Source organism: Oryzias latipes, chromosome 9 (genome assembly GCF_053564925.1).
Source record: "Oryzias latipes strain Hd-rR chromosome 9, Olatipes_Hd-rR_3.1".
In the NCBI taxonomy this organism is placed as follows: Eukaryota; Metazoa; Chordata; class Actinopteri; order Beloniformes; family Adrianichthyidae; genus Oryzias; species Oryzias latipes.
In genome coordinates, this window is record NC_136245.1 from 28,334,186 (window position 1) to 28,360,150 (window position 25,965).

Here is a 25,965-nt window from a genome sequence, read left to right on the forward strand (position 1 = left end):
TCTACAATTATTGTGGTTTTCCTCCGAGTAAAGAGGTGTTACTGTCACAAACGGAAAAAAGGACAGGGCTGACGTAAATCAGTTGACATGTCGCCATGACAACAGGATATCGTTGAAGCCCCTGCCGTAAACAAACCGAAAACTGCTCAATAATGCTAAATAGAGGCGATGTTGAGATTTTTTTTAGCTAAAGTCTGACGTCTACAGTTTAGTCTCTTTAAGTTTGTGGTAAATTTGTGTCATTCAGATCAGAGAGATGGCGGAAATGTTGTGTCGGTGGCTTAACCAGGAGCTCCAGCTCTCAAAAGTGGTCGGTAAGGGTCAGCACGCAGCTAGCTCTATAATTGATTCAGCTTGTGTACTGTAACGCTATATTTTTTTCTTCTACAAAATGCATATTTAACGCGCCTTATCGTCCAAAGGATAACTCAATTCTTCTTTACAGGCATAAACAGTCTTGCTACAGATTTCTCCAGTGGTTACCTGATTGGAGAAATCCTTCATAAGTATAAACTGCAAGAGGATTTCAACAAATTTCTGGAGAAAAAGTAAGTTCCTCTGAGGCTTAATCTGAGTAATGTTTTTATTCAGTTTAAACTGTTTTAAATTTAGTTCTAATTAATAATATAGAAGTGGGTATATCAAAGAGTTGATGGAAAATTACAAATTATTTGGAATTAATATACGTTTAAAAACCCTTTGATGCAATCCACAAATACATTTTGCAATATCGTATTTTTTACGATATATATATAGCATTAAATATGATACACTGGGTGATTTATTAATTTTTTACAAACAACAAAGTTAAAGATGCAAAAATATTAACACCATTGTTGTTCAGGAAAAAAAGCACCTTATTTACCCATTGTCTCATATTTGATTCAAACATATTTATATGTGCAACTGTTTTATAAAGAATTAGAATAGAATTCACAAAGGGGAAAATCCCCTTGTAACCATAGCTCCAGTAGGTGGATAATAAATAACACTAACAATACACTTAAAATGTATAAACAATAAACAACAACATTTATTCTTTTCCAGTGGCTAAAAGGTTTTGTAGAGTCTAATAGCTGACGGGACGAAACAAAATCAACACATTTGGGATTGTTTCAATACAGCAAGTAGTCATTTTAAAAAATAAAAAACAATGGAAGAGTTATTCTCCCTCCCTCCCTCCCTCTCTTCCTTCTGTCCGTCCGTCCGTCCGTCCTTCCTTCCTTTCATGGAAGCAGACATTTTCCACTGTCTCTAGTGGAATGACAATCCACTACAGGCCAGTAAACATGGACCAAGTTCTATCTAGTGGGTTTTTGTAAGGAAAGTTCTGATCATGCTAATGAGATAGGGGCCTCAGAAATGCATATTTCTATTATGATACGAATGACAGGATGGTGAACTAATATGTTATTTATCCATAATTAAACTAAATTTGAATAGAAAATCATCTTTAACACATGCCTGCTTTTTTAAACCCTTTCTTACAGGAAGGGGTTTTATTTCTCTGACATATACTCTGTTTTGCATTTCTAAAATTATTTCATCCTTTATTCTAATTTGCCAAAGTACCTCCATCTCTAAAGTGAACAACTTCATCCGCCTCGAGCCAAGTCTGAAACTCCTGGGGATCTCCTTCAACATGAACACAGCCCAGGACCTGATGCAGGAGAAGCAGGGTGTTGCTGCTCAACTGCTTTTCCAACTGTATGACATTCTTAAAAAAAGGAAGAGCCCAGAAATGAATAGAAGCCTGATGGACGTGGAGCAGCCCAGAGCTGAAACAAATCTGTCCAGGAGGGAGCACAAGATCTCCTATGTGAGAGGCTAATTATCCTTTTACATATTTTTTAAATGCAGTTCTGTAATTCCCCAAGTGTAAACATACATCTTTCAGTCTTTTAAAGCTTTTTTTAAATGTATTTTTTAAGTTAGCCCATAAAGTTTGATCAACAGTAGAGTCAAGAATTGTTGTGTTGTTTGTAAAAGCGGCTTCCTCAGGTGAAGAAACGTGACGCTGACCTGAAGCTGCAGCTCTATAGTGATAAATACCACCGAATGAAGGACAGGACTGCTGCGAGGCAACGCCTCCAGCTACAAAGCCAACTCAATGTGCAGGAGGAGAAAATAATGAAAAACACTAAGGAGGTACAAACAAGACACTTTACCTTTATCAACAAAAACTATATATTTTTTATAGATTTCCACATGGTTTAATACAATCATTATTGGGCACAATCCTTTTTTTTAGATTTATTTATTTTTGCTTCTTTTTGTTCTTATATGCAATATCTTCAGTGTTGAATCAGACACATTTTGACGTGCTTTTCTTGTATTGAGGCCACTGATGCCCATGTGCCAAAGCCCCCTTATCGTGTATCCCCCCTAACAATGAAGAGAAGACAACAGCAGATCCAGGAAGAGGCAAAGGTATTCTAAACAGAAGTGAATCAGTTGTTCCATCTGTGTATAAATCTGTTTCCTTACAGAACATGCGTCTGCAATTGTTGTGTTGCTTTGTTCACTCAGAGAGTGCAGACTGAGATTGCCCAGTTTGAGAAAAACATGAGAAAAAGTGTCACCTATGGCTTCCACTCCTCTTTAAGGTGATGCCAAAAACACCAGTGTTCAAAATGTTCTCTTTACTGTGTGGAGTTTTGTTTGACTCTAGAGCTTCACCATCACATCACAGTGTCTCACCCTTTTTAGTTCTCGTGGTCAGTCCTTTCCTGCCGAATCTTCACTTTGCAACATCAAACAAGGCAGCAAAGTGTCTGAAAGTGGAGCAGGACTGATATTACAGCCCAACACCAAATACATGCAGGAGATCCGACAGAGGCTGAAGGAGACGGCTTTGGCGAGTGAGCGCAGACGAATTAGACAAGACAGATTCTTGGTGGAACAATTTAAAGCCCAAGCCGCTCAACAGGTCAACAGTTTTCTAGTATTGCATTTTTACATGTGCAGTTTTTTTAGGAATGGAAAAACTAATGTGTCCAGAATGATTTATGATTTTATCTGCACTTACATCTTGTAAAGAAATCAGAGACATCCTCAACGCATTATTTCATGCTCCTTACAGCGCTCCTCTGTTTCTGCAGGAGCTGCAGCGAGACGAGCAGCTGGTGAAGCGTCTGACGCGTCAAACCAAGCAGGAGCAGCGTTTGGTGACTCAGCTTCTCCAGATCCGAATGCAGAAAGAAGTGATTCGAGAGAACCGGCTGTTCGTAGAGCAGCAGTACCAAGAGCGGAGAGAAAAAGACTTTCGGGAAGCTCTGAACAGGGAAGCGGTGAGACCAGAAATAAATAATAATCTCTTCTGTCATTTGATTGTGACTGATTTTATTTGTTCTTGGTTGTTTGGACAGAGTCAATTGGATTTTAGGGCATAGAAATTGTAAAGACTTGTCCTCAGACTATATATCTAAATTCAAATTGTATTTATCACAAACATATACAGAAAAAGTACAATCCATCCATCCATTCATTTTCTTTACCCGCTAAATCCCTTTCGGGGTTACTGGGTTGCTGGAGCCTGTCCCGGTTGCTGTTGGGCGAAGGCGGGGTGCACCCTGGACAGGTCTCCAGTCTGTCGCAGGGCCTCACAATCACCCACACACACAGTCGCACATGCACAGGTAGTACAATATGAAAGGAATTGCACGACCGTCCAACAGAGCAAGGCCTAAGGGCAGTAAGTATAAAAAGGTATAAAAGTACTTAGTATGAAAAGACATTTCAATGAAAATATGACTACATAGCCCACTATGTGATATAAACAGCAGTGACTGTGTTAAGGTCAGAAAGTCACTGTCCATGTGCTGCAAAGTTTTCAAATCCTAAAGAACTGATTATTAGATTCATATTAGTTTTTGGGGTGCAGCGAACTCAGAAAAAGGCCAGTTTGCAAAAAAAATAAGGATACATTAAAATCTCTCAGTAAAAAAACATTTTCTTTGTTTATGTTTAAAGCGGCTCAAAGCTTTTTCTGTCCTTGACGCAGGTTTTAGCTCAGCAGGAAAAGGCGGCCCGCGAGGAAGAAATCCGAAAGGACGTTGAATGGTGTGCCAGGGTTTCTGCGGAGCGAAGGCAAAGCAAACGAAAGAAACACTTCAATTACTGCAAGGCCCTTTTGAACCAGATTGTGGACCTGGCCACCAAAGTTGGAGATTACCGTCAGCTAACAGAGAAGTATAAAACATCACACAGAATGTAGAGAAAGATTTGTTCAAACTTATGCAGTAACTATGTGACATGTGGTCTACCCACCCCATGCACACAAACACTGGTTTTGGAAAAAATAAAGATTATAACTACCACATAATAATGTAATTACCTCATAATATCATAGACTTTCTGATAGTAGGATCATAGTTTCTTCAATCAGCTAAGCTTCTACCTGATCCCTTTCAAATAGGTTTTGCATTGTTGTTATTATTTTATTGTTTTTGTCTCAATTATTGTTATTATTATTTACAAATTTGTCTCATATTGATTGTGTATTAACATTTTTGAAAGAAACTAAATTAGAAATAAGAATACTATTAATTGTGAATAATTTAAAACGGATCCAAACCTTTTCAGTTTTCCTCTTAGCCAAATCTTCCTTTGTAGCCTTGCCTTCCATGATTTCTTTTTTACCGCTTTATTTCCAGCACGATTCCAGAGCAGACGATGAGGGATTGGAAGGAATTGTTGTTTAAAGGTTTGCCTCTTTATGAGCCAAGCCATGGGTTGAGTCTTGAACTCTCTGCTTCAAAATATATTTTGGATCTTAAAAAGCTACCGCAAGAGGCGCTCAACAACTTGGACTATGATGAATATGCTGTAAGTACAGCTATTAAAGAATATATTTATATTTGACCACCCACAATTTTAGCTCGTCTTTGTTGATTATTACATTTTTATATAAAAACTGTGGGTCAAAATGGTTCAAGAAGATTTATTTTTCTATTTTTAAGATGGAAAAATGCTTTTATTTTATTTTAGAGAATGATCGGTGACTGGGCGTGGCCAGAGGACGCAGGCGAGATCAAAGTGCCATCAGCTAACAACATCCTGGAAAATGTTGTCCGTAAACTTAAAAACATTGCTTCTTCCTCCACCGTGGAGCCTCCTTCCTCTGAATGTTCTCCCTTCATCATCAAAGCCTGTGTCCTCGGTAACATTTGTTCAGGCAAGACCAGCTGCTTGGCCAGGATTGCTGAAGGTATCAAGTCAAGCATGCAGACAAACAAAATTATGCCAAATAATCATGTAGATCAGGCACGTCCAAAGTCCAGCCCGTGGGTCTAATGTAACTTTCAATCAAGTTTTTATTCCTGATAGGCTAAACTAAGTTATAGGTTGTTTTTAAACCTGTGGCAGCTTTTTGTGGCTACTTGACCTTTTGAGCATTAAGGGGAAAACAAAAGGAACAGATTTTTTTGTTCTTTGATCAAATGCACAGCGGCTTTTACTTCTAAATAAAATAACTATTTGTGTTCATTCATTCGTCTTCTAAACCTGTTTTGTCCTGTGCGGGATCACGAGGCTGCTGGAGCCTATCCCGGCCACTTGTGGGTGAAGGCATGGGACATCCTGGGCAGATCTATCCCAGGGCCACAATCACACTCCCATTCACACCTAGGGACAATCTAGAGTAACCAATGAACCCACGAAGCATGTTTTTGGAAGGTGGGAAGAAGCCGGAGAGAACCGCACGCATGCAAACATGCAAACTCCACACAGAAATCCCAGCTGGGATTGAACCGGGGGCCTTCTTGCTGTGAGGCAAGAGCGCTAACCGCTGCTCCACCGTATACTATATGTGTTATTTTATATTTAAAGTTTACAGTGAACGTTTAGTTGTTAATACAATATAACATTTCATACCAACCCAGATTTAATGTTGACCAAAGTTTTTTTCCACACAGACTTTCGATTTCTGGGCTTCAAATATGAAACTAACAGTTTTTTATGTGTAGATATGGTTCTGTTTTATGTGAAGAAAAAGTGCTCAGGCCCCCTCATGTAGATTTAAGAAGATTTTTTTTAATTCTTTCAAAGTTCAAACATTCAAACACTCATGTACAGATAAATGTGGGTTCAGCATCTTTCCCTTTAAGCTTATAGATTGTGGAGGTCAAGATCTGAAAGACTGAATTTTCAAATGACTCCTCACACTTTATTTAGATCAACAGATGTGTGTGTTCTGTTTTCTGCTTCAGCTCTTAGCATCTTTGTCTTCTCATCCTCCACTCTGATTGAGGAGGCACTGAAGGCTTACCACGACGGAGAGGAAGTAAGTCTTTTCTTTAGCTTTAAAACATTCTTCCAAGCTGCCATCAGTCATTCTGTTTGTAATGGCATCACATTTTAGTTATACCCCATTCACAGACTGGAAAATCTTTGTGTGAATAAAATCTACAGGTGACAGAGCAGAGGAAAGACAAAAATAAAAAGAGAAGAGCATCCATCAGGTTAAGCAAGCACGGTGTGTTTGTTTCCCAATTAAATTCCTGCTCTAGTTTAAAACTTTAGCATCTTATGTGCTCATAATAAAAATACAAATGTACCACAGCAGCTTAATGAATTAAAAGTACTATGCCTGATGTTTTTCAGATATTAATGTTCTAGAAAGTAGAAGCTGTATCACTAAGGTAAAAAGAAAGTTTTATTCTCCTTCTGTATTTTTGGTAACATAAAGGCATAATAGTTTTTCTTTTTTTTCCCTCCTTTTAACCAGCCATCTCCTCGTGCACTTCTGGGAGCAGCTGTGGATAAAGAGCTGAAGAGAGGGAATGCCATCCCAAATGAGCTGTTGATGGAAATTATGACACATGCCATCCGGTGAGATCATACGCTGTACTTTTATGTTTAGAATTATACAGGCATTCTGTCATTGGAATTTCTTTCTAACAAGATACTAAAGAAATATGCAGTGTTGTTTCTATATGCCAACATTAAGAAACCAGGAACTTGAACTTACTCCACCCTAAAATAGTTGTATTTAATAGTCAAGTTCCAGCTCATTCCGGTTGGATCCTGGATGGCTTTCCGTCTGACATCAACCTAGCTCACTTGCTGGAGAAAGCCCTGGGTGGGAGTGAGGAGGAAGGAAAAGAGGTTGCAAGTGATCAGACAAATGTCATTGCTGATTGCAATCCTCCCACACCCCCACCACCCCCTGCTCCGGTTCTGGACGTGGTTCTTATGCTGAATATTCCTGACGAGTGTGCAGTCAGACGCGCGTACAGACAAGCGGGTATGTTTGGCTTTTTGGGTTTTTTTGGAGCGTGATTGTAAGTGTGTGCACTAAACCATCCTGTGCTTTGTGGTAGTGAAAGAACAAATTGAATGACCTTCTAGCATTTTCATGATCCCTCTGTGGGTGTTAGGGCTGTGGCCGTATTTGCTTTTGTTTTGTTTGTTTGTTCTGTGTTTGTGTGTTATTTTTGTATCAGAGTGGGACTTCTGTGTTTTTTGTGGATCTTTGTTTGTATGTCTGTGATTATTTTCAGGTGTGCTGGCAAGGGTGTGGCCTTTAAAGCCACCACTTGGACCTCCAGCCGGTGAGAAGGGTGCCTTGCAGCAAAAGCCTCCACTGCAGCTTGGCCCTCTTCTCCATTTTGTTTTGTTCTCCATTTTGTTTATGTCTTCTCCACTTGTTTTAGTTTGTGTTGCACTTTGTAGTTCTTTGTAGTTTGTAGTTTTGTCTGTGCCCACTCTGTTTAGTCCTTTTGGTTTATAGTTATGTTTTAAGTGAAGCTGAAGGGGTGAACCGCCATTTTGTTTAGTACATGTTTTCTCCTGGTTTTGTTAGGTTAGGGAGGTTAGCGTTCTGTCTTTGATTTCACTTTTCTTTCTTTGCAGGTAAGATTACATGTTGCAGTTAGTTGGGGTTTTGTTTGTTGTTTTGGCCTGGGTTCACCCTGAAGCCTTTTAGCTTCACTTTTAGTTATTGTTGGATTGTTTGTTTATATGTAAATAAATTTGGTTATTTTATGGAGACATTCGTTTGGTGTTTTTGTTACAGTTAAATTATTAGTCAAAACGTTACTTTTTTTATGTTATGCCACCAGTCACCCCTAGACACAGAAGGGGGCGTAACATAATTGGGGACTCGTCCGGGATTTTTGAAACCATTTGAGTTAACATCATTTGTGATTTGTTCTTTGGTTTTTTTTTCAGTTTTGATTGTGCTTGGAGATTTTGGTTAACAGTTTTTGTTTCTCTTTTGGGCCATAACATTGGCATTTGAAGTCTGTGACTTGTTTGGCTTTGGAGGCCAAGAGCATCTTGTGAGAGCAGGCAGACCTTGGCTGGAGACATCTGTTGGAGGTGGTGTAGGTGACGGTGTAGGAGTGGAGGCAACTGCAGCTGTTGCCAATACTACTAACCCCGCTCGGGCGGAGGCAGGTGCGGAGGTTCCCTGCTGCCGTAGCCGGTTAAGGAGGGGGCCAGACCCAACTCTATTGCTCCAGACTGGGGTTGCCACACAGGATGTCCAACTGCTCATCATGTCTGTGAGTAAAAACATCTCTCTTGGTTTGAGTGCATTGTGGCGTCTTTGGCCTGGCCAAAAACATTGGAAGTAGTGCTTCAAGCACATTGCCAGCATTTTGAAGAAAAAAAAAAAAACTGTTAACCAAACTTGTGTTGAATTTTGTTTGAAACACATTTGTTTTGTTTGTTTAATTTGGAGTTTATTTTGTTTGACTAGTCTTTGGTGACTAGAGTTGACGGGTGCGTGTCCTGCGGGGCGCGCACCCCGAGTTGACGGGTGCGTGTCTTGCGGGGCGCGCGCCCCGAGTTGACGGGTGCGTGTCTTGCGGGGCGCGCGCCCCGAGTTGACGGGTGCGTGTCTTGCGGGGCGCGCGCCCCGAGTTGACGGGTGCGTGTCTTGCGGGGCGCGCGCCCCGAGTTGACGGGTGCGTGTCTTGCGGGGCGCGCACCCCGAGTTGACGGGTGCGTGTCTTGCGGGGCGCGCACCCCGAGTTGACGGGTGCGTGTCTTGCGGGGCGCGCACCCCGAGTTGACGGGTGCGTGTCTTGCGGGGCGCGCACCCCGAGTTGACGGGTGCGTGTCTTGCGGGGCGCGCACCCCGAGTTGACGGGTGCGTGTCTTGCGGGGCGCGCACCCCGAGTTTGACGGTCGCGTGCCCAGAGGGGTACGCGTCCCGAGTTGACGGGTGCGTGTCTTGTGGGGCGCGCACCCCGAGTTTGACGGTCGCGTGCCCAGAGGGGTACGCGTCCCGAGTTTCTGTGGTGTGTCTTGTGTAGTGCCTTAGGTTTGTGTGGTACATCTTGTGTTTGTGTGGTGTGCTCTGTGAGAGCTACCGCTTTGTGTGTGCTCCACTTAGGGTAAAACTTCTTTTTGAAGAAGTTTTATTTTGGGTAGGGGGGTGTTAGGGCTGTGGCCGTATTTGCTTTTGTTTTGTTTGTTTGTTCTGTGTTTGTGTGTTATTTTTGTATCAGAGTGGGACTTCTGTGTTTTTTGTGGATCTTTGTTTGTATGTCTGTGATTATTTTCAGGTGTGCTGGCAAGGGTGTGGCCTTTAAAGCCACCACTTGGACCTCCAGCCGGTGAGAAGGGTGCCTTGCAGCAAAAGCCTCCACTGCAGCTTGGCCCTCTTCTCCATTTTGTTTTGTTCTCCATTTTGTTTATGTCTTCTCCACTTGTTTTAGTTTGTGTTGCACTTTGTAGTTCTTTGTAGTTTGTAGTTTTGTCTGTGCCCACTCTGTTTAGTCCTTTTGGTTTATAGTTATGTTTTAAGTGAAGCTGAAGGGGTGAACCGCCATTTTGTTTAGTACATGTTTTCTCCTGGTTTTGTTAGGTTAGGGAGGTTAGCGTTCTGTCTTTGATTTCACTTTTCTTTCTTTGCAGGTAAGATTACATGTTGCAGTTAGTTGGGGTTTTGTTTGTTGTTTTGGCCTGGGTTCACCCTGAAGCCTTTTAGCTTCACTTTTAGTTATTGTTGGATTGTTTGTTTATATGTAAATAAATTTGGTTATTTTATGGAGACATTCGTTTGGTGTTTTTGTTACAGTTAAATTATTAGTCAAAACGTTACTTTTTTTATGTTATGCCACCAGTCACCCCTAGACACAGAAGGGGGCGTAACAGTGGGACACATACATTTTTCAGTGTTGAATGGTCCTGTCTAGCTATTTGATATGCAACATTCTGCATGAAGAGTACTCTAAAAATTAAGGTTTATTTTAGGTTTTTTAAAGAGTTTTGTTGCAGATTTAAAAAATGTGGACTGAATGTTTTAGTATTTTGCTGTTCATAGGAACAAGTTTTCAATCTGCTAGAGACCTAAAAGGCCACCAGTATAAATTAAATGAGAAAATAAGTAAATGAATAGATTTAACAAATTAATCTGTGGTGAAAAACATTGGAAGAAAGTGTCGTCTTTGCAAACATTTCTGAATATTAGAAGAAATGTTTTGTATTGTTTTTTTATTTGTTTGTTCGTATCATTCCAGATACTGAAGCTTCTCAGCCTGCAGAAAAAGCAGTATATCTGGCTGAGATTACACACAGGTAAGAAACAGAAATCAGCAATGCGTCACTTGTGCCCCTAAGACCAGTGTCTAATGTGATTTCCCCTGAAGGATTACAGCTTTTAGGGATGCCTGGCCAGCACTGGAGAAATGGTACTGCGGAAAGCAAAACATATTGGTCAATGTCGATGCAGATGTAGACGAGGACGAGCTTTACAACAAAGTGAAGCTGATCTTACAACAGGTTATGGAGAAAAAGCAGAGAGGTAACTGCTGTTTTTTCTAGTCCTTAGAAATTATACAGACTTTGAAAAGTTATTCTATTTGAAAGCTGTTTGTACTTTGTTCTTTTATTGAAGAAAACAGTAATGTTTCCTCACAATGTTCTAACATTTTTATTTTACACTTTTAACTCATACAGGTGGTCCTTCTCCAATGGATGCTCAGCCACAATCCTCAGACCAAATCCCACCTGTGATGGATAACAAAAGCACACCCAGAGAACTTCTTTCAAGAGCCGAGGTGGAAAAAACCCAAAGTCCAAAAGGTGACTGGATCCCTCTCTGAGATTAAATATTGTTAATCCTATCTCTATTAACATGCTATTCTAACTACACAGATTGGCAGTCAAGGAGTGGAACTCCTACATCACTGTCTCAAAACAACTCTCCAGTCCCCATGAGACTTAAGTCTGCCCGTTCATACAGTCTGGACTACATGGATGAGCCTCTTTCTTCAGTAAGATAACACTGATATTATGCTGTTTTTTTGTTTTGTTTTTACCTGGAGACTGTGCTTTTAGTTTAGCATTTGGTTGTACATTTACTAGTTACTACTATAGATTTTGAACATATTTTAGTGGCTACTTTTCTCTTTGTATGCAGGAAGGTTATCCTCTCCCTGACCTTCTCCAGGAGATCGCACCACTTCTGTGGCCACTCTGGGATTCTGTCTGTAATTCTTATGTCAATAATATAAAGAAAGTCATGCAGCAGCTGCGCTCACAACGCACTGTCATTCTTCATGAGCTTTCAAGCATCAGGTATCGGGCCATGACTTCAAGTTAAACAAGCTTTACTCCAAAATATATAAACAAATACAGGAGCATTTGTGAATTAAAAAGGGATACTGGTGTTTTCTTCCAAATATAAATCATTTCTATGCTCTAAAAGAACTCTAAACCCCTTATATTTTATGTTTAGCTGCTAAACTCTAATTAAGAATGTGAACCTTTAGAGCAATTTAACATTTGCAGATTCCTGCAGATTCAGACTGAATTTCTGAAGTGTAATCTTCCTATGTTTACACGGATTTGAAGGAGAAATAGGTCACAAGTGACACATTGAGTTTAAAATCAAAATATTTTTGGTGAAAAGAGCTATTGCTATAACAAAAAAGGGGTAATACCGTTTTTTTTGCTGTGCATAGGGAGGGATACAAGCACTGCTTGGGACGCTCAAACTTGAAGCAGGAGTTTGTGTGTCATTGGCAGAAGGACTTCAACAGCATCCCTGATGATCTGAGGGAAGATGATGAAATCCAGCCAGAACTTCATCGTAGATTGGATGTAAGAAAATTATTGGTAATTAAAAGAAAAGAAAAAAGTCACTTGTGTAAACGTATACATTTGCACTTGTGTACAGGAATTGTGCGAGCGCCTGTGGGACATTACTGATAAATGCAGGGAGCAAGATGACCAAAGGAAGGCTGCACTTCTAAGTGACGAATGGCTGGAGGAGCACGCTGCTGTCCTTATAAACTCACACTCCATGCTAATGCAGGTAGCATTTTTAGCTTCATCTTGGCCGCAGATTTTTCTAAGGATGTCTGTTTTTTAAGAAAATCATAACACTGGACTATCATGTTTTATAGGTAGAGCTGAACCGCTTTCATCAAACTCTGTACATTTTAAGAATCTACTTCTTGAGCCTTGCACAGAAACAAGTGACTTTTGAACCCCTCTCTGAAAATACTTATATTCCTTTACTGGAAATCCCTGAAGTCAAAGCTGAGAATGAAAGGCAAGAGTTGATTTATTGATGTCAATCAAGCATATGCCTTGTTTCATATACAATGTGACATATATACAAGAAAACACTCAGAATATCTTATGGTCCAAAATATTTATTTTCATTTCTCAGTGAGAATCCAATGGATACAAATGTGATGCCTAAAGGAGAAGAAAAGAGCATAAAAGTGTGAGGGACATGACATTTATTGATGTTGGTCCATGAAGTCCTTTGCAGCCAAAATGCCTGTTTTCTTCTTTTCTGCAGCGCACTCCCCCAAACACATCCTGTTTCCCCAAAGGAGGTCTCCATGACGACCAGCACAGACAAGGAGGCCCAACCGGAGAAAGTCTGACATCCTATCCTGCTGAAATAATCAAATTTGTAAAAGATTCGTGCACACACTCAAGAATAGTGACAATTGTCATGATTTTTTTTTAGCTTCTGGACGAAAAACTCACATTTAACTACAAAGAAGCACTCAAAGTCATCGAAACATTCCCTATTTCTCTGGATATCTGTGTAAGAGTTTGCATCCTAATGTTATTCTGCTACTTTTTTACATTTTGTGCTTATATATGGATCATTTGAAACTTCTACTGCATTTGCAAGGTGCAAAGTTTTAATGCATTTATGTAGGATTTAAAGGAAACGGATCAGAAGGAAGCTAAAGAGTTGGAAAGATCACAAGAAAAGGTTGAAAAAGCGTCTTCAAAAGCAAAAAAAACTCTGAAAGGAAAAAGTTCATCAGAAAAACTAAAAGGCAAGTTTTCTGAGATATCTACAAGAAAGAAAAACTGGTTTTCTAACAGGTCTTTTTTAATGCGATCTTTTGCTACACGAATATCTTTTTGTTGGTTTTGTTTTCCTGATCAAGGTGACAAGCCAGAAAAAATGGAATCTCAGATCAGCCCAGAGAAAACTGAAACCCAGGAAATTCCAGAGGAGTTTCAAAAAGAATATGTTGCTGCTCTGGATCATGAAGGTAAACAGACACACAGCTGATTCAATTGTTGATCTCACAATGTAATACATTTTATGAAAGAAAACATCTTTGCAATTTTCTTTTATCAGTTGTTGTTTATCTTGATATTGCAGCCATTTCTTCTGCATGCCGGGTTTAAAATGAAATCCTCTGCAGTTGATATTGTGCTCTATTGTCATCTGGAGCTGAAACTAAACTTTCTGTTCACAAACATTTAGTCAATAACCTGCTAATCAGATAATTTGTAGTATTTGGTTAATGTTCCTTAAATAGTTTTCTAATTTTGGTTATTTATTTTTTATATTTGTTTTAAATAAGTTTAGATTTAGGCTATAGCAAGATCCATAACACAAACAGAAACAGAATGACTAGTGTTGAGGGTCCCTACCGTTGTGAATTTCCTCAGTGTTCCTTCTACTGTGTTCCTCATATTATGTTTCCTAGGTAACAGAGCAAAGATGCGTCTTGAGCTGGTGAAACATCACGGTTTGGTGATGTTGCACTTGCTTCAAAGGAGAGCACACAGGACCTTAACCCAAATGGAAACTTTGTTACAAGCACGCTATCTAGCAGAAATGAAGAGGTATGACACAATCACCCGTTTCTCTCTAATACTGCAGTACAAGTGTAAATGAACTAGATGGAACATTGCACTAAACCCGGCGTCTGCAACCATATTAGAGCCATTATCTTGACCAAAACTCACCCTTTAGAAAAATGCAACACTGTGCACTCTGCATTTTTGTACTTTCTTTTATGCTTTAAATAACTGAACTTTCACATCTTAAGCAACAAAAACAGGAAAATATAAAGACAGTTTTTATTCTAATTTTAAAATAGTTTTTTACTCTATATAAAAGCACATAGGAGTTCCTTTAACAAAAAAAAACCCCACTGTGCTACTTCTGTTGCAGAAAATGTGCATTAATAAAAACTGTTAAACAGTGAAAGTCAGGAAAGGCATTTGGTTTCGTTATAAGTAAGTCTACTTTGGTCATTCTTTTCCCCTACTTACTAATGTTAACTTGAATCTAAATAGGACTATATTAGTTTAAGATCCAATAGAAGAAAGTACATTAAAGTACATACAAATACATATTTTTCTATTATACCCTTTGGACAGAGCTTAAAGAAAATTAAACTTTTTACCAAAATTTCGTTCAATATCTTTAATGTTTGCACTATGGAGAAATGGAAGATCACACAAGGTCTCTTGATTTATTGTAACGCCAGCAGAGGTATAAACAAAAAAACTTCACACGATTTATTTGCAGTTCTAGGAGCATCTTAGCCATAGATTCTTGAATCTAATAGTCTATTCGCATTCACCAAGTAACTCTTCCTATTATTATTTTATGTTCTGTAGCCAGAGAACCACAGTGAAGGGCTAGAAGAACCACATGTGGTTCTGGAGCCTCTGGCTGCAGACCCCTGCACTAAACGGTCATGTAGTTCATTTGATTTTCAGACAGCTTTACGGCTCAAGAACGTGGATGCCGACTTGGCTTTAGACTCGTGTGTTACTGTGAAATGAAAACTCTTTGATTTCTAATTTGTTGATTAGGATATTTTATGATTAAGGTATATAATCAGGTTAATGTAGTATTATAAATTAAAAGTGTATTCTGTTCAGTTTTTGACGGAAAGTCTTTTTCTTCTCAAATGTAAGGACTTTTTTGGTGTTTGTTTGCTTATTTTAGTATTGAGCAGTTGAAAGAAATGGCTCACCACCACATCGCGGCTAAAGCTAAGTTGCAGTATGAAGTGGTGTTGGTTTGTACTTACTTTTATTCAACTCTGTATTTCTCTCTTAATATTTAAATCATCAAAGATCAAAGTCAGTATAGCGGTTTGCTGCACAAGTTGTTCTCTCCTTTCATTCAGGACGGCTCTGATTTCTACCTGAAAGAAAACAGTCAGATGGCAGCAAGCCTGGCTCCTCCTCCAGATCCAGATCTTTTAGACAAACCCTCAGGATTCATGCTGTCAATGGGTGCTCTAGAATCAATCCACCACCAGTTAAGCAGCATTTCTCCATCAGGTGTGTACAGCAAACAGGAGTTGGGTTACAATTAGGTCTTTGTGTTTGTCTTTGCATCCATCATTGGTTCTCCTTTATGACTTTCAGGCTTCATCTCCAGCTCTTCATTGGACAGTTTGCTGAAAGACCTGCTTTCCATTGACACAGGCAGACACAGTCTTCCAAAGCTGTGGGTGGACAATCAAACATGGGTAAAAACCAAGAGCTCCAGGCTCAAACCACAAAGTCGTTCAGTGTATTCCACATAAATGTGCTTATTTCTGGGGGGGAAATCATTTTTTGTATGTTTATTTCATTTAAATTGAAGTGGCCACCAGAATTTTGAATGACAGGAATATTGAAGACCTTTTTCCTTTTCTTTGCAGCTGAGAGAAATAGTGTCATTGCTAACAGAGGCGAATGATCTGATAGACTGGCGGCAGTTTCTTCTCTACGCTTCTCTTCCTTGGCCAGTTCCTTCCCTCGCACAGCTGCTGTTTACGTTGCAAAGTTTTAAGGTAGCAGATGCCAAAGAAACAGGGTTCATAAACGAGGAACAGTACCTCCAGGTTAGTCTTTCATGCAGAAAATGATTAGTTTGTCAATATTTTACTATTTTTTACTATTTGTGTCATTATTTCTTTTATTTCTATTAACAGACAGAGCTGTGGTTAACTTATGAGGGTGTCCAGATTTTGTCTGAGGATCTTTCTGAGCTGCCTCCGCATGGCCGTGTGGCTAACCTGACCAAGGTAAATGAATGGTTGTAATGACATCTGAAATTGAATAGGGACATTGTTAAAAGGATTTCAAACTATATGCATGTACTTAAGTAAATGCCCCTATTGGTTGATTGAATTCTTTCCGCTTTAGTTCTTCTTTCAGCTGTTTGCAGACGGCTCCATCTCACCGCCTCAGCTGGATTATGTGTCCATGCTGCAGTATTTCTCAGCTGACCCCGACCCCAGACAAGGATTTGTCAGAGGACTCAGTGTTGTGTTGGGACAGCCTCTCAGACAGCCCTCTGTGGACCATCTCATTATGGTAAATTCACAAAAGAAAAGAAAACAAGATTCAAATTAATTTATCTTTTTTTTTCTTCTACAAATCTTTCAATTGTTTTTTATTTCTCAGTAGTTGCATCCTTTTGAATTCAACATGCAGATGTTGTCTCTGTGTTGCAGTCTATGCCAAGTATAGAGGAAGACACAAAGTTGACCTCTTTAGAAGCTGATGGAAGCTCTAGCGGTTCAAGCGGCTCTTTTAGGGATGTAGAGGTTTCCATTTCTGCTCTGCTGAAGGTCATCTGCCACAAAGATGCAAAGATGACCAACAACACCCCCCTTCATACGGAGCTCTTAAGTCAGGAGAAGCACAAGGAGGTATGTGCGAAGATTCAAACTTTGTGTTTAGCAAAATACATGAACAAGTGATGTGAATAAAATGTTGATACCTGTCAGATTGATCCTGTTAAATCTTTTCATATCTCTTGACGACTAGCACTTGACACACATATATGTGGAGCTTGGATACAAACCAGAAGAATGCATCCCCTTTTCTGTTCTTTCCAAGCATCCCTACATTCAAGTGCTGATGGAGACCTCCACACAATACCTGCTTGTTGTAAGTTTCAACATAATGTATATATATTTTTTACTTCCTGTTACTCTAACCAAATATCTTTTTTCTTTTCTCTTAGAACATTTATGAAATGCTTTTGGCTCACCAGAACAAAAGGGAGACGAGCAGCTCAACAGTTTTAACGAGCATCTGAAAAAAGATGCTGCCGATGCTCATCTATCTTCATTACATTTGGAGAAATGTTGCTACATATGGTCAAAATATTGATTTATTCTATGTCATAAATATATAGAAGTTCATCTCAAATTTACCAAGCGCAAAAACGTTATTACAAATGTTAAGACATTTGCATGACATCATAGTTCAAATTAATCTTTTAGTTACAGTAACTCTCGGTTTTCCTGCTTCTTTCTTCTCCTGTTTTACAACAAATACATTCAGACTAGCTTTTCTAATTTTCTGACTCCCACAGTAAAGCATCAGATCACTGAATAACAGAAAAATAAATACATTTAATTCAACTTTTTACTTTATTTTCTACCATGGCAACATTTGAAAAATGATCAGTTTTATGTCAAACTGTTAACCAACCATTCGTGAGTCTTTCATTTATCTCTTTACCACATTATCCTTTATTTTAACTATTTTAGTCCTCTTACATTTATATATTTTTTATTTTATTAAATAATTTGTTTTTTTGAGATATTTGGTGAACCTAGAAACTTTTAAAATTATATGATATTTAAGCTTTGACATATAGATGAATTGTTTGATTGAATAAAGGCTTTAATACTTAAGTTTATGTGTTTAGGTAACTTGGTTAATGCTTAGTTTGCTTTAAAAAAAAGGTAGACACAGCCAAAGACTTAAAAATTAATTAGCAAAAAATACAGGTACTGACAGTGAAAACAACAAGAAGGGGCTAAATTAGCTTGAATAAAATGTAGTAAACTTTATTATTCTATTGTATCATAACATTTTTAGGATAAATTAAAGCCAAAAAAGCAGTTTCTAAAAGAGGAGTTAAAATTGTTAGCATACCTAGAAGTTAATTACAGAAGGATACAAAAGTTGTCAGAGTAAAACCATAATTTAAATTCATTTGTTAAATGTGTAACTTATTTAATAACCAGAAGTTTACAAACGGAACAAAATACTATTTTGTTTTTATATTTGGGGAAATTATTACATTTTTAATTCTTCACAGAAGACAATTGTTAGTATGAACACAAGGGGGCGCTGATGGTATTTTCTGACAGTTAAAAGCTGGTGAGAGACTTTGATTAGCAAAGATGCTGCAATGCGATTGGGCGACTCGATAAGGGAGGCGTGGCTAAACCTCTGTGTTTATGTGGCTGCCTGTCCTACGGAGTAACAACAGGCTCTCCGCGATGTGAAATTCTCGATGGAAACAGTTAACGTTTGGTTCCGCTTGCTAACATCCCGGTATTATGCACGAGCCTCTGCTATGGGGCGTCAGTAGAGGCTGAAAGACGGAAGAAAACAAGGAAAACGCCGGAATGGCGGGCGCCTTTAGCTTCAAAGGCTGCCAGAAAATTCGAGGTCCGCAGATAAGGAGCCTGCTGGAGGCGAAGGACTTCTTCCTCTTCGACTGCGACGGGGTCATCTGGCACGGAGAGAACGCCATCACCGGCGCCGCCAAGGTGGTCAACGCGCTCGTCCGCCACGGGAAAAACGTGGTGTTCGTCACCAACAACTCCACCAGGCCGCGGGAGAATTACGTGCACAAGTTCTCCCGGCTGGGCTTCGCCGACGTGATGCTGGAGCAGATCTTCAGCTCGTCGTACTGCTCGGCTCTGTACCTGAGAGACGTGGTGAAGATCTGCGGGCAGGTGTTCGTCATCGGCTGCGAGGGGCTGCGCAGGGAGCTGCAGGAGGCGGGCATCCCCTGCCTGGAGGAGACCGACGACCCCGACGCCACCATCTACGACTGCGCCCTGGCTGCAGATGTGAAGGCGGTGCTGGTGGGGCACGACGACAAACTGACCTTCCTCAAACTGGCCAAAGCCTCGTGCTACCTGAAGGACCCGGACTGCCTGTTCCTGGCCACCGACAACGACCCCTGGCATCCGCTGTCCAGTGGAAGGATCCTGCCAGGTAGGAAGCGCGGGAACCCCGCAGACAGAGGACGATTGTCCCTCTGTGGTGACTGATCATTAAACTAAGCAGAACACCTGAGAACATACATACTACTGAGTCATTTATATAATCAATTAGACACTTTATTTAGTAAATTCAGTATTTTTACAATGTCTATTTTAATTTTAGGTCTTGTAAAGTTTTAATGTTAAATTGCAGACTATTCTGTAAAGGGCTAAAACTCTGCATAGTTAGTGCAAACAGTTGTGTTTTTAGACAAACATCTGCGGTGGAAAATCCCAAAGAAATGACCAGAAACTTCAACATTCTAACATTACCTGTTAACAGTTTATTCGCACATTTTATTTTTACATTTTGGGGGGGGGGGGGGGGGGGGGACAAATGCAGAAAGGTTCTGCTAGGGCTATATTGATTCATTCTAACGATTTGATCCATATCATAATATGTGGTCGTTGATACGATGCGTAGTCAACATTAGTCCATTTTGAACTATTCAAAATCTTTAGCCAAAACGTCAACCAGTGGGACTCAGAGATAAATACCTGCTGGTGCTGAATAGTGCAGGTGAAGTTTTCCAGATTTCTTCAAGAAAATTAAAAGTGAATATGTGTACAAACAAACAATTAAACAAGAATTAAAGACAAATCTATTCTTATGTGATCTGTTAAAACAATATTAATACTATTCTGCTTGTTTGGAACTATTTGAAATGAAGTTTCAGGAAAATGTCCATCTGGACAAGACATGAGATGCACAACAAAGTTTTAGAGACTAGAATTTACAGCATAAAGTGACCAAAATATCTATATTTCTTTGTTTGCATTTAAACAGCTAAATATGAAAATGGTTGTAAACAGTGAGGCTAAAAGCTGCACTATCCCTGGATATGAGAAATGGACCAACTGAGTGTGATGTCATCCACTGAAAATGGTGTTCAGTCGCCATATTTTTGCAATATGGACGTCGCCATATTGAAACTAGATTATGTTGCTAAGCAGTCTGAGTCTACATTTCTATGGCAACCACTCACCAATCAGGAATGAGCTTTATGGAAGGCCACACCCCTACCGCTTGAAAGCGGTGAGAATCAAACATTTTGAATGTTCAAAGTCTAAACACATATTTTTACTGATTGGCCAGTTTATACCTCGAATAACTTTCACTAGAGACTTCTGACGAACACAACAGCAGTTTATTTCTCAATAGGTTGACCACAGCACCCCATGCTTGCATTCTCTGGCCCGCTGCAGGTTGTGGGTCCCTCATGGCAGCCCTCGAGGTCGCTTCGGGCCGCAAAGCCACCGTGATCGGCAAGCCCAGCCGCTTCATGTTCGAGTGCATCTCCAGCCAGTTCAAGGGGTTGGAGCCGGCCCAGTGTTTGATGGTCGGGGACCGGCTGGAGACGGACATGCTGTTCGGCTTCAACTGCGGCCTGGACACCATGCTCACGCTCACCGGCGTGTCTCAGATGGAGGACGCGCAGGAGTACAGGAATAGTGACCTGAGCACCAACCACAGCCTCGTGCCTGACTATGTGGTGGACACAATTGCTGATTTTCTACCAGCCTTTGAGGAACTGGAGGAAGAAAGCAATTGATACGTGGTTTTCACCGACCTCCGGTAGGATTCAGCGCTGAATCTGGCATGCAAACAAAATTCGTCCTAAATATAACGGCACTTGTTCTTATAGCGGGGAGGACGAGTTGAAGATATTCTCCGCTGAATTAATCCGTCACTTGTGCATCCTTGTGTTCCTTCTTGTCCTTGTGGCCATTTGTGACTTGACTGTTTGCTGTGCTTAACCAGTATTTTGCTGTCAGTTGTGTTAGATTTTCGGGGATTTGCAGCCTAAAGGATTTGTTTAAATCCATGAATTCTTTTCTAAATTCATGTGTCGTTTTGCCAAAATATGTCCAAAAGCAGAGGACGTGCGTGTTTGGCTGACGTGTGAACTTTCTAGAATAAAAAGAGCTTTTGTCAGGTCTGAAGAGACAAAGCTGACAAACACAAAAGGGTTCATTCACTTTTGGCCTCTTTGTCACGTCTGTACTACTTGTGCCAATCCATGCGGGTAATGAACGGCTCCCAGAAGCTGCTAGTCTTATTGCACTGATGTGGATTTTGAATATTGTGAATGTTTACCCTCTAGAGCATGACTTCTGAAAATAAACACCTCAAAGTATCCTAATTACTGCTTCTATTTAACAAGGATGAGCTGCCGTTCCTCTGAATGTCCGTGTGCTTTTAAAGGATGGACGTCAGAACAGAAGAACACGTCAAAATAAGATGGTTATTAAATCTTTTAATGTTCACACGAAAGCATGAGCTGCCATAAGATTGTAGGTAACTCTGCATTTACCGCAGTGATGGACATGAACCTCCCTGGATTTAAAGGTAAAACCTGAACAAAAAGGGAATGAAATGCTTTGCAAATGTGTTTTCATGGTGAACTGGACAAATATTGTGAAATTTTAAGGATTTTTAAAGATCTGTAAGGTTTGCTTTTGTTATTGCAGTGAACACATCTGAAGTTTTAATTACAAACAAAAAAACCGTCCTTATGTACATTTGAAGAGGATGCTTGAAATATTTTATTCTAAAGTGTTTGAACTGAGGGTTAAAGACACGGAGCGGCTGCAGAAGCTGATTCTCATCACTCGGGTCCACCGCGCTGCAGGGCAAACAAAAAAAAGAAACAAATGAAGACTTGTCTTTTTCTTTTGTAGAAGAAAAACTTACAATTCTGGACAACATTCAAGTTTTTAATAAATTGATCTGCATTAAAATGAAGTTGAATCAGTCACTTGTGTTTTTTTTTTCACATCCCGACACAGAACTTTATTCAAACTTTAGATTTATGCATAAAAGAGTATGTTGCTGAAAAACTGTCAAGATTTAACATAAATAGACTTCTCAAAGTTACACATCACAAAACTTTAGTTACTCAACGCAATTATTTTCTATTTCACTTTATTTTCAAACATGAAAAAAGGAGAAAAAAATGTTCCTGATGTTTTTTATTCATAGAAAAACAGATACATGTGTTTGTTTGCTTTTCTAATATTGAGAGATTATTTTAACAATTAGGATTATTAGAACTTGGAAACAATTTTCTTAAAATTTGTCTCCAAACTTTTGTATTTGGATCTCAATCCTTCAGTTCTGTTACTTGAAAGATTCCTCTCCTTTATCTGGTCATTCCCAGCAGTTGGCGTAAGCTAGTTACTTACTTTTAAACCTCAGTATCTATAAACAAACTACAGTCACAAGAATTCAGAAATTTAGCCTTAAAGTCCCGCTCTGATCATCCTTTGAGCTATTTATAAAAGTGGTCTTTTAATTAGGATTCTGCTGTTTCTAGCTCAAATCAAAATGATTGTTCACACATTTTAAATGTGACCAGGTGCAAAAACTGATGGAAATTCATGTTAGCCACACGTCATACATGCAGCCAAGATGCACATAGCTGCATATGTTTTAAGGCCAAATGTTGTAAGGAACAAAAGCAGGAATGGTTACCAAGTGGCACTGCAAATATTTTAGGCCACAGATTTTCAGCATTCAAAATAAGTGCGGCCAAGAAAAAAGTTCAGCACTGGCCGCACATATTTTTGACATTACATGGGAATTATGTCCTATCCAAAAACCGGAGTTGTTTTTCTAGGACAGTTTCTGCAGAGCGAAAGGAGTTTATTAGAAAATCACTGAAGTTTTGAGTAGGACTGCTGGCAAGGAGCAACCCCGATCTGTTTACACCCTCTGATAGTTTACAGCCCCTCACACCCGTAATCTTGAGCCAGAAATCGGCTCAGACAACCAAAACCAAGACGTAGATGGATCTATTTGTCTGCAAGTGCATGATCAGAATGGAGCACAGCAGGGAACGTGTGGTCCATCGATTCTAATCTAATTTCAGTTAAAAGCACAGCAGCCTATCATGAAAGCAACCTAATGACAGGTAAAAGCGACAATGCTCAGCTGTGGCCTCACCTGGATGTAGTCCATCTCTTCAAGCGTTAACGGTCTCCTGCGGTATCTCGCAGGCATCTGCTGAATAGAGGCCAGGCTGTCCGGCACTCCTGGGACCAAAGTTAAAGGTCTATGAGGCGGAGCTGACTGAGGCGGTGCAGGCGCTGAAGGGGAGCTGCTGTGTTGTGGAAGGTTAAGTGCCAACGCTTTCAGCACCTCCTGGGCTACAAACATTAAAAAGAAAAGAATCTAAATATTTAAGGATAAACAATTGAAAACCAAACCATTCAATTCAAACAATTCAAATCTGGCAAATAAGATTTTATAATTCAAATAATAATCGATACTCTCGAATCTAGAGAGCGTCAATGCACACTAGTTTTCTGCAGACTTCTGGGAAATTTCCAGGGCACTGGATTTTGGAATTGTAAATTTTTGACAAAATGGCAAACACTCTATATGTTGGATTAATTACTGAGTCGTCTCCCTTTCAGATAAATTATTGTCTCGTCCCACACACACACTCACTGTTGGGCCTCGGTATGGCCTGTCTGTCAGGAAACTTGATCAGTGGAGCACGAGGCCGTACAGCCTACAAGAGAGAAGGGGGGGGGGGGGGGGAACATCTTAAAAGGTCAAGTGTCGTGTTTTTGGTGTCACAACGAAGTTCTGTAAAGGTAAAGAAATGTACAGCAGCAACCAAAAGAAGCTCTGGGTCTTATCTGCCAGTTTATGTGGCCTCCCTCTTTGAGACTGAGCTGGTTTTTCCCACTTCCACTGTGTTAGAATTCCACTGACAGTTCAAATACTTAAATCGTGGGTTTCTCCAAAAATGTTTTCTATAGAATTGTATTTCCTGTAGCCATAATATGGGTTCAAAAAACCTTTGGCTCCAAATTCTGCCTTAAATTGTAAAGACAGATAATATGAACCAAATCTGCACAAAACCAATGCTAGCATTTCCTAGCTAACACTTAGACCCATTTTTTAAACTCAATTTGAACACAGTATTTACATCATTTACGGCTTTAATCGATAAACACAAAAGAAAACCAGGAGAACAATTACGAAAAAATACGTTTAACCAAAATGAGCGAAAGGTAAAGCAACAAATATGTTTTTAAACATTTTTAAACTGCACTACAGGTGACAGATTATGTGCAATGTGACGGAAAGAGCTACGTCAACATAATTTTAATTTTTTGAACCCTAAACACTAACCTATTTAGTACATTTTAATGTCTTAATGTAGTAAAAAATAAGGTGCAACATCATGAAAGTATTTCAACAAGGACACTAACAAGGGTACGGCAGGGTTTTTACCCAGTAAAATCATGTAAAGTGCACATATTAACCCAAAACGTGACAAAAAACCCCACTATATCTCACCCAAACAATCGCTGAACTGCCAACACAAAGATACTGAGATAAGATTTAAGAAAGACATTACCTGAATTACCCTGGCGGCGGGTGCTGCCATTTTGGAGCTGATCAGGCTGCCCATGACGACCTCTGAGTTTCACTTCCGGTTTAAAAAAATACAACTAGTCGTTGTAGGTGCAGAAATGCACCACAAGAGGGCACTGCTGCGATAGGAAACAGCAAATGAAAGAGCAGAATATGAGGAAAATTTTCTACAACCTTCCCTCTTATTAGAATGGTTAGGAGGATAATATAAATGAGTAAAAAAAAAAGCCGAATTACTAAGAAATTGCATTATACCTGGATATAGCAGGGGTATACTTAGATCGCATTTAATGTATTTTTTTTTTTTTTACAAAGAAGCGGCATTTATTAATCTAGGCCTTATTTATTAGACCTTACCTCCGATTATCGTTTTGGAGAGAAGACACAGTCCGTGAGCTAGGTTTGCGGTTAGCGAATTCGATAGAACCACGAGAAAAGGGTTGAATAAAAGCTCAGATTTAAAAAGGTTGTACTCCTGAAGCGACGCACCGCCATGTTAATGAATGTTCCGGAAAAAGATTAGTCATTTTTAATTAATGAACAAAGACACAAATCTTTAGATTATGTCACTGCTTTATAAGTAAATAAAGATGCCTGAGATACACGATATAGACCCAAAAACAACATTAAATAAAAAAAAGGACCTCTGGTCACGTGGTTCAAAATCTGACCATTCCTGAGCAACAGAGATCTTCTATAGTGAGAGATGGCTCACTAACAATATAACACTGAGCACGGAAATTATTTACAAGGATTTAATATAAATTATTTCAGGATAAAGTGAACATGATTGGATCCGCTCAAGTAAAAACAAAAAACAACAACATATTTTCTGGTCACTATACTAATTCAATATTCCAACTCCAATCTTTATTATAACAGTAGTATTGGAGAGTCAGAGGAAAACACACGACACGAATTCTTCTATAACTTAATTAAAAGCAGATTTTAAGGCATATTGAAAGTCTATTACGGTAGAGGCTTTTCCTAAAAGGTTTCTTGTAGACTGAGTGGGCTTGTGGGAACATGATCTTAAATAAATGCTTTGATATTTATTAGTTTTGATTCAAAAGCTTAAATCTGCACTGTTACTTTATTTATTTTGGATTCTTTCATTTACATTTTTACTTTAACTGCCTCTTTTTTTAATGTATTATCAAAAGTTTTTTTAATGCTTTATGTGAAGTTAAGATGGTCTCACACTGGATTTGAATAAGATTCATATTTTTTAAATTATCAAAACACTTTTGGGGCTCACTGAAATGAAAGTGTTACCTAACTTACAGACAGATCATGGCCGTGTATAATTTCTACAAACATGAG

At 39.4% G+C, this 25,965-nt stretch overlaps 3 protein-coding genes across 4 annotated transcripts; 2 read left to right on the forward strand and 1 right to left on the reverse strand.

The window, feature by feature from the left end:
* The first annotated feature begins 73 nt into the window (after positions 1-73).
* spef2 (sperm flagellar and cilia associated 2) lies at positions 74-17,606 on the forward strand. The gene is made up of 39 exons (XM_023958293.2): positions 74-314; positions 446-548; positions 1,570-1,819; positions 1,990-2,148; positions 2,341-2,430; positions 2,530-2,606; positions 2,710-2,929; positions 3,102-3,290; positions 4,004-4,191; positions 4,656-4,827; positions 4,990-5,209; positions 6,210-6,283; positions 6,412-6,475; positions 6,604-6,641; positions 6,728-6,831; positions 6,999-7,246; positions 10,473-10,530; positions 10,602-10,756; positions 10,912-11,037; positions 11,110-11,228; positions 11,375-11,532; positions 11,919-12,057; positions 12,134-12,271; positions 12,363-12,511; positions 12,632-12,688; positions 12,767-12,848; positions 12,941-13,021; positions 13,139-13,262; positions 13,377-13,484; positions 13,929-14,067; positions 15,185-15,257; positions 15,369-15,525; positions 15,613-15,716; positions 15,891-16,073; positions 16,164-16,256; positions 16,378-16,548; positions 16,689-16,886; positions 17,005-17,127; positions 17,204-17,606. The coding sequence occupies exons 1-39, from the start codon at positions 257-259 to the stop codon at positions 17,276-17,278; spliced, it is 5,064 nt and encodes a 1,687-aa protein (XP_023814061.1). The 5' UTR covers positions 74-256; the 3' UTR covers positions 17,279-17,606.
* Positions 17,607-18,392: 786 nt separating this feature from the next.
* Positions 18,393-21,996, forward strand: pdxp (pyridoxal (pyridoxine, vitamin B6) phosphatase). The gene is made up of 2 exons (XM_004072283.5): positions 18,393-19,203; positions 20,457-21,996. The coding sequence occupies exons 1-2, from the start codon at positions 18,606-18,608 to the stop codon at positions 20,801-20,803; spliced, it is 945 nt and encodes a 314-aa protein (XP_004072331.1). The 5' UTR covers positions 18,393-18,605; the 3' UTR covers positions 20,804-21,996.
* kgd4 (alpha-ketoglutarate dehydrogenase subunit 4) lies at positions 21,489-25,290 on the reverse strand. 2 transcript variants are annotated; one of them, XM_004072198.4, is made up of 5 exons: positions 25,000-25,290; positions 24,626-24,761; positions 23,704-23,767; positions 23,197-23,399; positions 21,489-21,877 (listed from the first exon to the last, which is right to left on the reverse strand). In XM_004072198.4, exons 2-5 carry the CDS (start codon positions 24,677-24,679, stop codon positions 21,860-21,862), a joined length of 339 nt encoding a protein of 112 aa, XP_004072246.1. In that variant the 5' UTR covers positions 24,680-24,761; positions 25,000-25,290; the 3' UTR covers positions 21,489-21,859. The 2 variants fall into 2 exon arrangements, with proteins under 2 accessions (XP_004072246.1, XP_020561439.1); XM_020705780.3 differs by having other exon boundaries at positions 24,626-24,758; positions 25,000-25,285.
* Positions 25,291-25,965: the final 675 nt, after the last annotated feature.

What these genes read in the sequence shown, in the direction of transcription:
- spef2 (XM_023958293.2), top strand. Translation starts at nt 257, where the DNA reads ATGGCGGAAATGTTGTGTCGGTGGCTTAACCAGGAGCTCCAGCTCTCA. An exon ending in GGGAGCACAAGATCTCCTAT is followed by an intron (nt 1,820 to 1,989) that starts GTGAGAGGCTAA and finishes TGTTTGTAAAAG; the next exon opens with CGGCTTCCTCAGGTGAAGAA. An exon ending in CATGAGCTTTCAAGCATCAG is followed by an intron (nt 11,533 to 11,918) that starts GTATCGGGCCAT and finishes TGCTGTGCATAG; the next exon opens with GGAGGGATACAAGCACTGCT.
- pdxp (XM_004072283.5), top strand. Translation starts at nt 18,606, where the DNA reads ATGGCGGGCGCCTTTAGCTTCAAAGGCTGCCAGAAAATTCGAGGTCCG. An exon ending in CAGTGGAAGGATCCTGCCAG is followed by an intron (nt 19,204 to 20,456) that starts GTAGGAAGCGCG and finishes GGCCCGCTGCAG; the next exon opens with GTTGTGGGTCCCTCATGGCA.
- kgd4 (XM_004072198.4), bottom strand. Translation starts at nt 24,679, where the DNA reads ATGGGCAGCCTGATCAGCTCCAAAATGGCAGCACCCGCCGCCAGGGTA. An exon ending in CCGCCGCCAGGGTAATTCAG is followed by an intron (nt 23,768 to 24,625) that starts GTAATGTCTTTC and finishes TCTCTCTTGTAG; the next exon opens with GCTGTACGGCCTCGTGCTCC. An exon ending in GGCCATACCGAGGCCCAACA is followed by an intron (nt 23,400 to 23,703) that starts GTGAGTGTGTGT and finishes TAATGTTTGTAG; the next exon opens with CCCAGGAGGTGCTGAAAGCG.